Here is a 16,035-nt window from a genome sequence, read left to right as displayed (position 1 = left end):
GTAACACAAGAACTGAAGATGCTGGATTCTTGAGGAAATATTGCGAAGCTGGAGGGATTCAAGGAATCAGGCAATGTCCATGGAGAGAAATGTTTTTGGCGGGACCCTTTTTCGAGACAGATTGGGTGATGAGGCAGGCATACAGGAATACTTGCTTTAATGTACTAGGGCATAGAATAGAGCTTAATACACAACCGCATAAAATTCTGGTGGGCCAGAGTTGTGTAGTTCCTGTCAACTCTCTATTGGAGTGGTGTAATTACTCAGGAGAGGGTGTAGAGGAGTTTTACATTAAATGGAATATTTGTTTCGTGGATGGACCAATGGGTTTGGTTTATTTCCCTAAAGCAGGGTTCCCCTATCCCTTGGGGTTGCAAGATAGCATTCCAGGGGGTGCGAGATAACATTTCAGTTTTTTTAAATCAATCCATACTCCTTCAATTTGGATAATATATCAGATGATGAAGAGCTGAAGGAAGATCTTATTAAACTGCACACAAATCGAGTTCTTGAAATGCATTTTGAAAGCAAAACTTTGGAACAATATTGGTGTTCGGCAATGGACATGTTTCCAAGACTTTGTGAAAAAGCACTAACTGTGCTCATCCCATTCGCGAGACATACTTATGCGAGTCTGGATTTAGTGTCCTTTTGTCAATCAAGAGGAAGACTAGAAATTGCTTGGGTGCCCAGGCATACACGCGGATTGCTGTCAGCAACAAAGTGCCACATTTTGAAAAACTCTTAAGCAATAGATAGAGTCATTAAATTTAAATTGGCTTATGAACATTTGAACATTAGTTCTTTAATTTTTTTTAAAGAAATTTCATGCATGGAGGAAAATTTAATTTTTTTGTAGGGTTTATGCAACTTTTAATTTGTTGTAATATTTTTTTCTTTTCCATATGTTTTATTTTTGTTTATATATTATTAAAAATTGATTATACAAATTTGTTTTTGTCACCTTCACCTTTATTCTTAAATAAATTATTACTTTAAGGGCTGCAAGAACATATTAAAAATTTTTAGGGGTGCGGGGCATAAAAAAGGTTGGGAACCACTGCCCTAAAGGCAGAGAAGCTTGAGGGGATACCTGTCAAAAGTAAAGGTTACAAACATCCAACTTACAGACAACCCGTGCTTGCGCACAAATTGTTCCCCAATTTGCGCCTGCGTAGAAGGTTACCTCATGATGTCTCTTCCGGTATGCAAGAATTCGATGGAATGAGAGTAAGTGCTAACTTTTACTTTTATTTTTTGTGTTTTTTTTTGCATAGAAAGGTAAAATATATACTATATACTAAGTACATAGTATATATTTTATATATATATACTATATACTAAGTATTTGTATTATATGCTATGACTAACTGATGCTAAATAAGAACCATTCCAACTTACCTACAAATTTAACGTAAAGACGGACTTAGGAATGGATCTCATTCGTAACCTGGGGACTGCTTATATATAAAATTATAGGAGGCATGGAGACATGGCTAGGGGAGCTGGCTAGAAGCCATACGCCTCGCCTGAGCAGAGCGATCTAAAATTAGATGGCATTGGTCTAGAGCAGCCATTATTTGGCTTTGGCCCCCTTAAGACTCTGTATAAAGTTTATGGACCCACTTCCCTGTGAAGCAGTCAAGTTTAGTAGGTTTCTTTAATTCTTCTTTCCTCCAGCGACACCAAAAAATAGTTATTTTGGTCCACCCCCCACGCCCCCCACCTCTTTTAAATGTGTTGTTGCTCACGGGGGAGGGGGTGTGAGGGGGACAGAGGGTGCACATAGCATGAATGGCTGGTCTAGAGTAAGCATTTAGAGGTTTACAAGGGATGTAAGGAAGAATCTTATACACCAGAGGGTGATTGGAATCTGGATCCACTGCTGAGCGGGCAGTAGAAGCGGGAAATCTCACGACATTAAAGAAGATTTTGAGAAATGCGCTTGCAAAGCAACAGACCAAGTGCGGATAAAGAGGAATGGTCGTGATAGGTGCATGGAGACAGTTCGTTGTAGGGTCTGTTCGGTGCTCTATAATTCCAATTTGAATCTCACTGTTCAATTAACTTATCAGATTTGTTTAAAGATATTCTGGCATCTTCTTATCTCTAGATTTTCATTTAGACCTTGAAAATTGGTTGACCCACTCGCATATCATACAGAATTATGGTGTGATTTTTTTTTCCTTCTCTTTCTCAAGGACAATTTGTTAGAATTTTACCCCGTCTGAATGTGAATGGCTTTTTTAATACAACTCAAAATATTCCCAGCAAACCTTCAGTGCATGCCACTTGATCAATGTTTTAGCAACAGCTTTAGCCCAACCTAAATCATTTGTGTTGAAGTGTGTGCATGCTTTTCTCATTGGCAGTAACGATTAATACTTGAAGTTTATATTGTGCCTCTCTGTCAGATTTGCTGATGAACGACAGTTGTAACCCATTTCGTGGATCAGCGGAAAGTTCAAGTTTCCAGTCTTTATTAATAGATGAAGAAAGAGGAAAGATTCTGGTCGGAGCTAAAGACCTGATTTATGTTTTGAATCTGGAAAATTTGAACAAGGAACCCAAAAAGGTACAAAATATCTGCACAGAAACTAAATTATGAATATAATACAATGGGTACAAATCTAATTTTAAGGTGAATTATTGCATATTTAATGAAAAGCAACTTTTTTATGTCTGTATCAACTTAAAATAGGGCTTACTTTCCCTTTATCAGTGTAGAAAATAGTTACGTCAAGAAGTTCGATTTATGGTGTGAAAAATAAAAAATTTAAAAAAAAAGAAGTTCGATCAAAGAGCTTCAGGTTTTTGACCGTTGTTTGACTGAATAAAATGCTCATGAAAGTTAGCACTTACTGCGTGGATTATGTTATCCTCTGCTTTCATTTTGAGGCATGCCATTCAGTTGCTTCCCATTACACAAATGTGTTCAGTAATAAAAGAATAAATATGAGTGTTACTGTTGGGATTTTGTATTTTTGAATGGTCCCCACCACTCTCAGGTTATAAATGTGGAAGTAAGCTTTAAAAGCCCCAATGGAGAATGCTTCTGCTTATCTTTAAGTGGTACTGGAAGCCCAGTTCATGTAGGCTGCCTTTAAGTAGTTTAATTAGCCAGCTACCTTTCATGGTCCTTTTGCCCCACAGTCCATATCCTCTCACAGGAGAATAACATGTGCAAAAACAGTCTTTATTTCTACATCAGTGGCCCACACACTAGGATTGAAAATTACAGGTGCACGTTGGAGAGCAATGCATCTGTCTTGGGCCCTCTGTGCATTACACCACAGGGCCAGAATGAAAATTACAGACTTCACTTTGATTCTCTGAGTTCAATTTCTTTTTAAATTTTTCATCGAAACTCAGCATCGTGCAATCCAACATTTTAGGCAAGTTCTCCCTAGGGTACTGACCCTGAGTAATGACTTGAAAAGGCTACTGTTGAAAGTTGCGCTCGTATTCAGGATCAATGTTTCGATAGATCTTTTATTTACTGTAATTAAGTTGGTGGGATAAAGTGCGAGTGATCATTCATACTGAGCAGAATGTCTCTGTAATGTGCTACACAATCATCTCTGGGTCTCCGGTTAGTGTGGTGCTTACTAGAATGTTGTTACAGCATCAGCGATCGGGACTGCAGTTCGAATCCCACACTGTCTGTAAGGAGTTCATACATTCATCCTGTGTCTGCGTAGGTTTCTTCTGGGTGCTCCCGGTTTCCTCTCAGCATTCAAAAAAATGTACCGGGGGGTTGTAGGTCATTTGGGTGAAATTGGGTGACATGGGCTTCTGGGCCAAAATGGTCTCTTGCCATGTTGGATGTCAAGAAAAAAATTGCAGTAAAGTAATCACACTGAAATTCACACCTGTGGCAAAAATCACAGCACAGAAATTTTGAAACCCCTACAGGTAAAACTGGTCTAGAATACAGCTGATAGAAGAATAAACTATATGGGTAATACAACAACAACAATGAGGCTATTCTGCAGAATCTCACTCTTGCTCTTCCCTCTCAGTCAGTAATAGTCTACGTTCACCTCCTCCTTCTCCCCAATCCCACTTTACCATCTTGCACCTCCCACCACCTCTCCCAGATCAATGAACCTCTTGCCCATTCCCTCAGGTTTTCCTGAATATTCCTGCCAGTGAGGTGGGTGGCTCAGAACTATTAAGCTGCCTGCAAGTATGTGATCATTTCAAGAGTCTTGCCTGCAATGTTAAGATTGTATAAATATTAGCAATTCTGGGTGGCCATGTTGTCAGCTTCATCTTGGGTGTGCAAAGTACCAGCCACCTGGTTAATCCCATTTAATGTCTTTCAATCAGACATTTGCACTAAAGTACCTTGATAGTTGACATAATCCTCTAAAATAAGATGACTTAATGTAATTGATTTCTTTTTGGAGCTTCAATATCATTTCTTTTCTCTTGTCAGATTTATTGGCCTGCAGCTAAAGACAGAGTGGAGCTCTGTAAACAGACTGGCAAAAAGGAAGTAAGAAATAACATGCAATGTTATGCAAATTCCATTAATATAATTTTATGTCTTAAAAAAAAGTTTAGTGCATTTCTGGCATGACTAATTTTTTTTTAAACTGTAACCATTTTGATGTACAGAAAACCTCCTGGTATCCAGCACCAATGAAGGTGGGTAGATGCCAATATGTGAAGTTTCCATTTGTTTGAGATTGCATGTTGTGTGGATTGGTGAAGTAACATCAAGGCACGCCAATTTTTTTTTGCCGGTTGCTTGAATTCCAGATAACGGGATTTAAAACACAGTGTGAGCTTTAATAATGCAAAAAATCTCACTATTTTTTTGTGATGAAATGCACAACAAATATTCAAGAGAATGTGACTGGAAGATTTCTCGGAATATTCCAATCAGTGCAGAGATGCATTTTAAATTTTTTTTTTCTTTGGGTGTTCTACCACCAAATCTAGTAAGTCTAAAGAGGACTGTCAGCAAGGGATACATTAAACTGTGAAATATTGCATGCTTTCCCTATTGATGAGCAACTTCCTTTTATGGTACTAATAGGGCCCCATTGAGCTTAAAGGAGCACAGGAAACAGAACCCCATGAGTTTCAAGGGAGAGTGGGAACTAGAGACTTGGCATATTAAAGGAAGTGTGGAATCCTGTGTGACAGCGACCACAATGTGCTAAAAGAAGTCCAGGAACTGCATCCATGAAGTGTTTGAGGGGACATGGGAAATAGGCTCGAGAGTGTTAAATGGGATTCAGGAACTGGATTTCAGAGTGTTAAATGGAACTTGGGAACTGGGGCCATGGTATATTAAAAGGAGAACAGAATTCATTACACAGAGAGCCAGATGCCTAACCATTGAGATTTCTAAGCAATTGATTAACAAATTATTTACTGCTTCACTGCAGTCAACCTTGTGAAGTAAGGATTTGAGAGGCCTAAGAAATAGGAGTGGGAGTAGGCCATCCGGCCTGTCGAGCCTCCACCGCCATTCAATGAGATCATGGCTAATCTGATGATTGGCTCATCTCCACCCACCTGCTTTTTTCCCCATATCCCTCAATTTACTTACTTTGTAGAAATCTATCCAACCTTGTCTTAAATATATTTACTGAGATTGCCTCCACTGCTTCAATGGGCGTAAAATTCTATAGATTCACTACCCTCTGGGAAAAGCAGTTCCTCCTTATCTCCATCCTAAATCTACTACCCTGAATCTCGTGGCTATATTCCCTAGTTCAGGTCTCCGCCACCAATGGAAGCAACTTACCTACCTCTATCTTATTTATGCCTTTCATAATTTTATATGTTTTTCTAAGATCCCATCTTATTCTTCTAAATTCCAGTGAGTACAGTCTCAGATGCCTCAATCTCTCCTCATAGGCTATTCCCCTCAACTCTGGATGGCAGGTCTGATAGGATTGCTCTGTTGGGAGTTGGCACGGCACAAATAGCCTTTCTTTCCTTTAATAACTGAGTACCTCAATTCATAAATATTTATCCTGTTGACCTATATCCCCTACTAAATAATGTTAATCATAAATAAGGTTTAGATAAAAGCAAAAACCTTGGATTAATATTAAAAAGGAAATATTTGAGGTAAATTCAGAGAAAGGACATGAGTCTACTGAACCAGAAAAAAAGTATTCATTGAGTAAAATAATTAAATAATCCAATTTAAGATTTTCTATACCTAGAAATTTTTGGAAAAAAAAAATGGGGTGGGGGGGGCTAATGGAAATCCAAGAAGTCGATGTTCTTCCTCCTTTCCCCCTGGCTTTCTCTCTTCCCTTTTCCCTCTTTCACAGACTCAAAAGCAATCTTCACCTTTCCTCTCATTTATATCCAATTAACAACTTTTGTTTATCTATATCTTTATCTTGGGTGGCTTGTTCAGCGTAGCAGTTAGCACAATGCTGTTACAATGCCAGTGATTGGGACTGGTGTTCGAATCCCGTGCTCTCTGTAAGGAGTTTATACTTTTTCCCCATGTCTGCCTGGGTTTGCCCAGGGTCTCTGGTTTTCTCCCACCGTTCAAGTCATACCAGGGGTATAGGTCAATTGGGTATAATTGGGGCTTGTGGGCCAAAAGGGCCTGTTACCGTGCTTTATCTAAATACCTCTTATGGACGCTGCGAGACTGGCTGAGTTCCTCCAGCATTTCTGTGTGTGTTTTATTGCATATTGCAAGGATGGTCTGAAGTCATTATTGCACCACACTTCAAAGCCTCCACCAACAATGACGGTGGCAATAACCTGAGAGTAAAATCAATCCAACTTGACTTCGACCTCCATTGGCAGGAGACATGAGCTGGGAAAAGAGGGAAATTAGAAAATAAATAGACTATTTTTATTCCAAACAAAAGGGATCCTCAGTTGTTCTCTTTGAATTAAAATATTTGTTGGCAAAATTAGATTTTAACTGAACAAACTCATGTCGCTGTTTGCTCTGTTGTCATGTTTGATACTTCTGGTAACAAGATTAGGTTGTTTAATAATGATAGAACATTTATGTTGGTCCTTCTCTGAATGTTCCTGTTAACAATATTGATGTTACTATCAGGCAGAGTGCGCAAATTTCATCCGACTGATACATAACTTCAACAAGACACATGTCTATGCTTGTGGCACAGGAGCTTTCTACCCAGTGTGTGGATATATCGAACTCGGACCCCCTGAACAGGTAATGTATTTTGACTCTGTTGAAGGTAATGGTCAACAGCTGTCACTTCAGCTAAACTATATTTAAACTTTATACTCACAAGGTCACTGAATTCAAGCCTTTTATTGTCTAGAGCCCTGTAGAGTCCAGAGAGGCAGCCTGTTTTCATTATTTGAATTTACAACACTAACATTTCACAATAAAGCATGTCACCACATACAACAGATTTCTCTTTGTCTGTCTATACCGTCTCAAATAATAATGATCAAATATATTTTAAAAAACACCTAAAAGCAACACAGTGTGTAACAGAAATGATGTAATTATATACTTTTTGTAAATTGATGCCTACAGCATATATCTGTTATCACCTTGCAAAATTATCTACAAGGACTTTCCCAGCATAAAATTTCAATAGGAGAATCAATGACCTAGCCAAGGCCCAGATCATTTGGATCCCAGCCAGCTCTATGGCATTTCCACCACGTTCTTGCAGAAGTTAAAGCTGGAATGCATTGTGAGGGCTGGCGTAATTTAAGTTCATACTGTTTTCTTTGTTATTTTTGTCTTTGTTCTGATGCCTGGCGTGCAGCTGTTCTACATAGGTGAAATCTTTTGGGAGACCTATCCAACGATGCCTTGCATGCAACAAGCAACTTATTGATAAAGTGTGGGAAGAGCATCTACAGGGAAATCTGCTGGTGCACGATTTGGAATGTTGCTCTATGCTTGCAAAAGTTTGGGCTTTCACTTAACCACCAAGTTGAGGTGTACGTGAGCCAAAAGAACTGGTACTGGCCTTTTGCACCTTTGACCCAACTTGCTTGCAGTGGGTGCCACAGCCTCAGCTGGAACAGGTATAATTTATGATGTAATTAATCATAATGAAGAACCGTCAACAGGCATAATTAAATTAGTGCCTCACTAAATTTGTTTAGTGAAACATAAACGCACAAACTGTGGTAAGAACCACTTAACCATTAAGGGGAATGTCCATATTGGCGGAACACTCCCCCCCACCCTTCCCCCCAGTATACTCCTGTATGTCTGCTGTTAAAGCTTCTAACATTTTTTTCAGTCATATTGATTGCATTTCCTTTCTGAAAAAAGTTATTCAAGGAATTTTTTTTTAAAAGGTTATTGAAAGGAAACATGTCGGCAAGGAATAAATTGGCTGTGAAATATTACATGCTTTCCCCCTGCTGATCAGCAACTCCCTTTTTTAATACAAACCTGTACAGTCAAGATTTCCTGTGATCTTAACTCCTTACAGCAAGATTAGACTCATCTAGCTTTAAAATAGTTGAAGGAGTATACTCGGTACTGCCACATACCAGTGCTAACATCTTGTTGTAGCATAGAATCTTCCACTTTGTTTAATTTTCCTATATCAGCTTCACACTTCCTCTTTCACTAAAGTATAATAGCCTTGGCATTGGCATATCACAGGGGATGTAGAACTTTACAACTGTGATGAATTATAAAACCCTCAATTTCAGACCCAGAGAGGGTAAGTTATTTTAAGGGATTAATAGTTCCATCAGCATTGATGTATTGATTTGCTGGTCCATAAGAACAGAAATAAGTCAAGCCTAATCAAGTCAAGCTTATTGCACAAGTACAACCTGACAAAACTGCGTTCTCCGGTCTTCGGTGCAAAATGTGCAGGCCCAACACACATACAGACAAAAAACACATATGAAGGACAAGGATTTTGTCTAAACAAACAAATAAATAAATATTGTTTCATTGATATGAAAGTCTCAGATGGCTAGTGTGAGCTAGTGTGTTGTTCAGCATTCTCAATGCCCATGGGAAGAAACTCTTCCTCAGCCTGGAGGTCCTGACTCTGATATTCCTGTTCCTCTTGCCCGACAGAAGCAGCTGAAAGATGCTCTGTGCGTACCCTATTTAGACAACAATCCCAGTAGATCACATCACTGTGGGGGTGGGGAGGGAGACTCAAGTGATTCATTGCCACTTATGCCCTTCTGCAGAAACCAAACCACATTGTGATGCAGCCGGCCTGAACACGCTTGTGAGAGCTCCTATGGAAGGTTAGCTTCCCCTTTCTGAAGTTCACGATCAATTCCTTAGTTTTGCTAATGTTGAATTAAATGTTAAATAGTGGAGCTGGCTTTACGGGCCACTCATCTTTCCTCTATTTCTTATGATCCAAGGGCATTTTTTAAAAAATTGCATTTATAAGAACTATGTCCAATTGAAGATTTATTGCTATCTTGTGGAAGATTATGGACAATGAATCATTGCTGGCTTATTCAGAATTACTTGGGAATACCTGGACAGTTAAGATGCATACATCAGGATGCTCTTTATCGACTACTTATCAGCATTTAACACTATCATCCCATCAAAACTGATCAGCAAATGCCAAGAACTGGGACTCAACACCCCACTGTGTAAATGGATCATGGATTTCCTCACCTCCAAACCACAATCAGTGAGAATTGGTAATAACAGCTCTTCCACAACCTTTATCAGTACCTCTATCTGTGTTCTTAGCCCCCTGCTCTACACCAATGACTATGTGGCTCGGTATGACAACAACACCATCTACAAATTTTCAGATGATACCATGGTTGTGGGCTGTATTAAAAGGGGCGATAAGTCAGCATAAAAGAGGAAGTTTGAAAACGTGGCTGAATGGTGCACCAAAAACAATCTTGCACTCAATGGCACCAAAAGTAAGGAACTGGTTGTTGACTTCATGAAGGGAAAACCAGAGGTATATGATCCAGTGATCATTGGGGGAGCTGAGGTGGAAACGGTCAGCAAATTTAAGTTCTTGGGGAGGGAAGATCTTTCCTGGAGCCAACACACTAATGGCATTGTGAAGAAAGCTCGTCAGCATTTCTACTTCCTCAGGAGTTTGTGGAAGTTTGGTGTGCATCAGAAACCCAGGGAAAATTTCTACAGAGGTGGTAGAAAGTATGCAGACCGGCTGCATCATGGTCTGGTATGGAGATACCAAAAAACTCCGAGCATAAATCCCTGCAAAATGTAAAAGACGCAGCCCAGGACATCACATGGAAAACCTTCCACACCATTGAGAGCATCTACAGGGAATACTGCCAACAGAGTTCAGCAGCAATCATCAAGGATCCACACCACCCAGGACACACACTGCTCTCGCTGCTGCCATCAGGAAAGAGGTAGAGGTGTCACAAAACTTGGACCATTAAATTCAGGAACAGTTGCTACCCCTCCACCATCAGACACCTCAACAGCAAACTCGATCAGGGACTTATTTAAGACTCTTACTTTTGCACTTTATTGTTCTTTTTCCTCCTCTCTATATTGCACAGTCAGTTTGTTTACATTTCTTTATTTGTTTACGTGCTCATTGTGTACAGATTTCTTTTCACTACCAGTGAATGGTAATTTCGCCTCGCATGCAGTAAAAGAATCTTAGGGTTGTATGTGATGTCGTGTCTGTACTCTGACAATAAATCTGAAATCTGAAATTTGAAAATGGTGCAACTTGATGATGAATCTCATTGACACTTATAAGATTATGAAAGAAGGTAAATGGACCCTGAGTGTAAATAGTTATTGTCATTATAGGAGGAAAAGAGTAATTGAAATAGTGAAATGAACTGCAATGAAAAAATAAAACATAAGGCCCACGCATATCCCAGATCGTGCAAAGAAGATTGGAGCTGAAATAGAGATGTTTGGTCACATCTGTGATGACTGGTCCTTTTTGGATATTCACACAAAAATCGAGAGATCTGAAGGGTTCCTTACCTGAGTATTAAAAGAAAGAGGTGAGGAAATTGGAGATAGAAGGGACATCTTTTGCAATTTTACTCTGTGGCTTCAGTTTACCAAATTATAATATCACTATTTAGGGAGAAAGGTTAAGAACAAGTAGATAACATTTATTGGGGCCATTGTTTAAATTTATCAGAACAGACAATGGAAATGTGTCCTTGGTCCAATTGTAATGTATTTTACTGGAACAAAGTTAGCATGAAGAGAACAACATGCATTCACTGCTGTTAGACATGAGGCAGGTAGATATAAATGAGCTTTTAACAGACCAACTGCTTGGAGTAGTATAACTGATCTGAGTCAGCATGGTTTGCAATAGATAAGTTATGGATAATGGATTATATTTAATCTGCTGTATTTGAAATTTTTGAAGAAGTCGACAACATGACTTCTGTGGCTGAAGAACAAACAGGTGGTGGGTGGTTGATGATCCGAAGCGATGAACCCATGCAGGCTACATGCGGCTGCAGTTGAGGGATTCACACCAGGCGGCAGACTGCTAGAGTCAGGTTCGAGATTGGCTGAAGGGGGAACAGGTAATGGAATCATGATGCGAGAGGTCCTGAAGGTTTCATGACCATGTCGGAGGTTCGGATCTGGAGCTCAGGCTGCTGATGGTTTGGACTGGACTTGATGTGGCTGCGGGGGCTGCTGGAGGTGAATCCAAGGGCACTTAGTGACTCTGGGGGAACTCTCAGTGTTTCAGGCAATTTCTGCCAGTGGTAAATCTGTCTGCTTAACAGCATTCAAACAAATTCCGTAATGTTGCGTTGTTTTTATTACATGACAATCTTGAATCTTGAACATAGCATGTTAGGTATCAATGAATGCTTGTCCAAATAAATTTCAGGGAGGCATTTCATTAGTTCTGTGCTAAAGATTACTAGCAAAAATGAGACCATGTGGAATTGAAGGCAACATCCTGCCTTCTGAAGGTAACTTGGGGACAGAGAGTGGGGATAAAGAACTCAAGAAATGTGCCTGGTTTTTGACCAGAGAATTAAAATAACAGAGAATTCATCAGAAGGAAACAAAGAGTTGAAGTATTAAATTATCAAGAAAAAGTGCAAAGAGATGCACATCAATTAAGATGAGAAAGTTGAGGGGTTATCCAATTCAAGTCGTCACCTTTATTTATCATTCATACCATGCTCGCGTGGTAAAGATCAGATAGCGTTTCTCCAGGACTACAGAGCATATTTACATAAATATAGGCTAGAATAGATGTTGAACACATTTAAAATATTAAGACTGAAACATTAACAGTCCACGGTTCAGGAGTCTGATGGCTTGGGGGAAAATAGCTCTTGCCCAATCTGGACGTAAAGGCCTGAGTGCAGCAGTACCTCCTATCAGATGGAAAAAGGAAGACAATTTACTTGAAGGGTGTGTGGAGCCCTTCACAATGTTTATTGCCTTTTCCCTGCACCAAGTGTTGTAAATGTCCTTCATGGTAAGAAGAGAGGTCCCAATGATCTTTTCCTCAGATTTCATTATCTTCTGCAGGGTCTTGCAGTCCAAGGAGGTACAGCTTCCAAACCAGGCAGTGATGCAGTTGCACAGGATGCTTTCAATACATCCTCTGTAGAATGTAGTGAGGATAGAAGGTGGGAGATGAACTTCCATCAGCTTTCGCAGGAAGTAGAGGCGCTGCTTTGCTTCTTGGCTGTGGAACTTGTGTTAAGGGACCATGTGAGGTTATCTGCCAAGTGGCCTCCAAGGAACTTGATATTTTTGATGACCTCAACAGTGGAGCCGTCAATGGTCAGTGGAGCATAGTTCCCCCTGGGCCCTCTTGACGTCGACAGCCATCTCTTCTGTTTTTTTAACATTCAGATGCAGGTTTTTGGCTGTGCACCAGTCCATTAGCGACTGCACTTCATCTCTGTTTCCAATGAATATATTTAAAATAAATAAAGGATGTATTAGTGGATAATACATGGAATTTTGATGATAAAAGGGCAGAATTATGAAATCAGAGCCAAACCATTTACGTGTAAACCTGAGGTTGTTGGTGAGGACATTTGGAATGTTCACTATTGAGGCAGATAGAATTTTGTTTGCTGAGGGTGTCAAGGCATATGAATTAAAGCCATATATGGATTTGACATTTCTGATCTGCCATTGTCTAATTAAATGATCCTGTTCCCATCTTCTGTGTTGTAACTTTTGTGATCTGAGAAATTTTCTGTTTCAGAGGCTTTTCAAAGACATTTTTATCTTCCACTTCTTTAGATGGCAATGGGATCACAAAGTGCTTGTATCCAACAGTGTATATTCAGTAATAACATGCTGTTTTGACCAGCTCCAACTGGGCAATGCTTTATTCTTTTCAATATTTCAAAGATTATTTTTCTCAACCTGATAAATTTTGAATGCTGTGTTGTCTTTGCAAATAGATCATACCCAAGTATCATAATAAATATGATGTACACAAAAACACAGTGAGAAGCCAAATGTGGAGTCTGTATCTCGAAAGAGTGAATAATGTAAATTGTGAATTGAAACATTTCATTGTGTTAAACCACTGCCTAATAATACTGTCCTTAAGTTTGCTTCAACTAACTGCATTCAATCGAAATTTTCCTGTCACTCAATAAGTCATCAGAACCATTTTGGTGTTGGGAAACAGAAATGATCAGAATTTAATGAGGTTATATTAGATGATAAATGATCATAACTCTATTGACTATGAATTTGGTTACTCATGTGGGTGAAAAGCTTCTCTCCAAAAACTTACCTTCCTATCCATCTATTAATTAGTATTAAAAAATTCTGACATGTTATCTTTAGGAATCGGAATATCCTTTTTCATGTTTTTGCTAACTCCTGATCTAATTTCTTGTGTAAAACATGTTGGAATGCATTGCATTATTATATTATACAAACAGAAAGTGTTTGAACAAGAAGAGTATTCATTTTTTTTGTTGATTCTGAGCACTATTTTTTGTTGTAACTTTACTGACAGGAACTTTCATTGAAGTTTGACCTTAAAACTCTGGAATCTGGAAAACTGAAATGCCCTTATGACCCCAACCAACCTTTCACATCAGCTCTCATTGGTAAGCCAATTGTACAATGTTTCAGATTTGAATTACTAATGAACAGATGAATTACTCAATGTACTGCTTTTAACATGACCCAACAATTAGTCTGTGAGGGTAATAGTTAAATGTTGTATATTCGGATTTTATAAAAATAAGCATGATGCCAAAAATCTAACTTTGAAAAAAAAAGGTTTCTCTGTTGTGTAAAAAGGATACGATCAAAAATAAGGTCTCATGTAATGATAGCTGACATTTTAGATTGTTTCCATCTACATGTCCATGGACATCTGCTTGTATTTTTGGATAAATTCTGAACCTCGCAGTCAGCATAATATTCATCCATTTGCAATGGAGTATTTCACAGACTAAATGCTACATTATAGAAGGAAAGTCCAGCTGCTGAAGATCAGCTCGAAGGAATTTATCATAGAATTGCCATAAGGGCTATACCACACGTGGCTCTACTTAGCTTTGTATGATTATTGACTCAATGACCATATTTAAACCTTGTTTAATCTTTTCACCCAGCATGCGAACTGTGTCTCCCTGTAATGAATAAGTACTGCAGAGTGTAAAAATAATTGTTTTATAATACTCTGGGTTTTTTTTAAAAATTGTACACAAGGGGGCAACGTTAACAATTCTAACACACTTCTCCTAAAGTATTATCAATTCCCTCATGGGCCACATTATGAGGTACCAAATTATTTTGTACTCTCACAGCATGTCTTTGATTAGATTGAATACCAACGATATCAAATTTAGGAGAAGGAGAACATTAATAAATTTACTCAATGTGCAAGAAGTGGGCACCTTTAAGGTAACAAGTAACCTACCTATTCTTCCTACCAAAATGTATTATGTCATGAAAATCTGTGTGGAACTTCATTTGCCCACGACTTGCACATTGAGTAAGTTTTTTTTTGAAGACTTTATTTAAAATTTTATAACATGAATATAATAAAGAATGACATTTATAGAAAAAAAAATTTAAAAAGGTATGATTACAATATTACATCAGAAAACTACACAAAATAACCCCCCCCATCAAATGTAACACAATATTAATAGTCTAACTTAAAATTAGTCCAACCCTCCCTCCCAAAATAGAGTGAAGAGTTAATAAAATTGACAATATTATATATGAAAAAAATACCCACTTACAAAAAAAGAGATAAAACTTAACCTAAAAAAATTCTAACAAAAAAAATTGTCAATACTAAAATATCACACTTAAACATATATTTAAATCAAACATATAATTAGCAAATGGAGTCCACTTTAACTTATAAAAAGACACCTTATCCTGAATTGAAAAAGATATCCTTTCCATAGTCAAACAAAATTTCATTTCCAAATACCACTTAACATTGAGTAAGTTTATTAATGTTCTCCTTCGCAATGTTCTCCTTCGCAATGTTCTCCTTCGCAATGTTCTCCTTCGCAATGTTCTCCTTCGCAATGTTCTCCTTCGCAATGTTCTCCTTCGCAATGTTCTCCTTCGCAATGTTCTCCTTCGCAATGTTCTCCTTCGCAATGTTCTCCTTCGCAATGTTCTCCTTCGCAATGTTCTCCTTCGCAATGTTCTCCTTCGCAATGTTCTCCTTCGCAATGTTCTCCTTCGCAATGTTCTCCTTCGCAATGTTCTCCTTCGCAATGTTCTCCTTCGCAATGTTCTCCTTCGCAATGTTCTCCTTCGCAATGTTCTCCTTCGCAATGTTCTCCTTCGCAATGTTCTCCTTCGCAATGTTCTCCTTCGCAATGTTCTCCTTCGCAATGTATCTGCATCTCTCCTAAATTTGATATCGTGATAAATCTGGTATCATTGGCAAAGTTAGGGAGAGGTAACTCAAAACTTGTTAAAAGAAACAACTTAAAAGTGAGGAGGACAGAGATGGAGAGGGGAAGACATTCAAGGCTAAATATCTCGAGATCTCTGAGGCACGGCGCACAAAGGTAGGGAGAAGAAAACGGAAAGCACAGAAATCTGAAGGGTGAAGGTCCATAGGAGGTTCTAAAGGAGCATGTTTCTGAGGT

At 38.7% G+C, this 16,035-nt stretch overlaps 1 protein-coding gene across 2 annotated transcripts in view; it reads left to right on the top strand.

The window, feature by feature from the left end:
* Positions 1–16,035, top strand: part of LOC138765093 (semaphorin-3D-like) — a 90,155-nt gene that overhangs the window by 29,870 nt on the left and 44,250 nt on the right. Inside the window, exons 2-6 of one of the 2 annotated variants that reach the window (XM_069941801.1) lie at positions 1,131–1,230; positions 2,415–2,575; positions 4,442–4,501; positions 7,058–7,177; positions 13,920–14,013. In XM_069941801.1, the coding sequence (XP_069797902.1) occupies positions 2,423–2,575; positions 4,442–4,501; positions 7,058–7,177; positions 13,920–14,013 (427 nt within the window). In that variant the 5' untranslated portion in view covers positions 1,131–1,230; positions 2,415–2,422. The remainder of the gene's footprint in view (positions 1–1,130; positions 1,231–2,414; positions 2,576–4,441; positions 4,502–7,057; positions 7,178–13,919; positions 14,014–16,035) is intronic. The other variant, XM_069941799.1, reaches the window with a different exon arrangement.

Source organism: Narcine bancroftii, chromosome 5 (assembly GCF_036971445.1).
Source record: "Narcine bancroftii isolate sNarBan1 chromosome 5, sNarBan1.hap1, whole genome shotgun sequence".
NCBI classification, from domain to species: Eukaryota; Metazoa; Chordata; class Chondrichthyes; order Torpediniformes; family Narcinidae; genus Narcine; species Narcine bancroftii.
The sequence above is the reverse complement of the archived record's forward strand: the minus strand, read 5'-3'. Positions and strand labels throughout refer to the sequence as shown.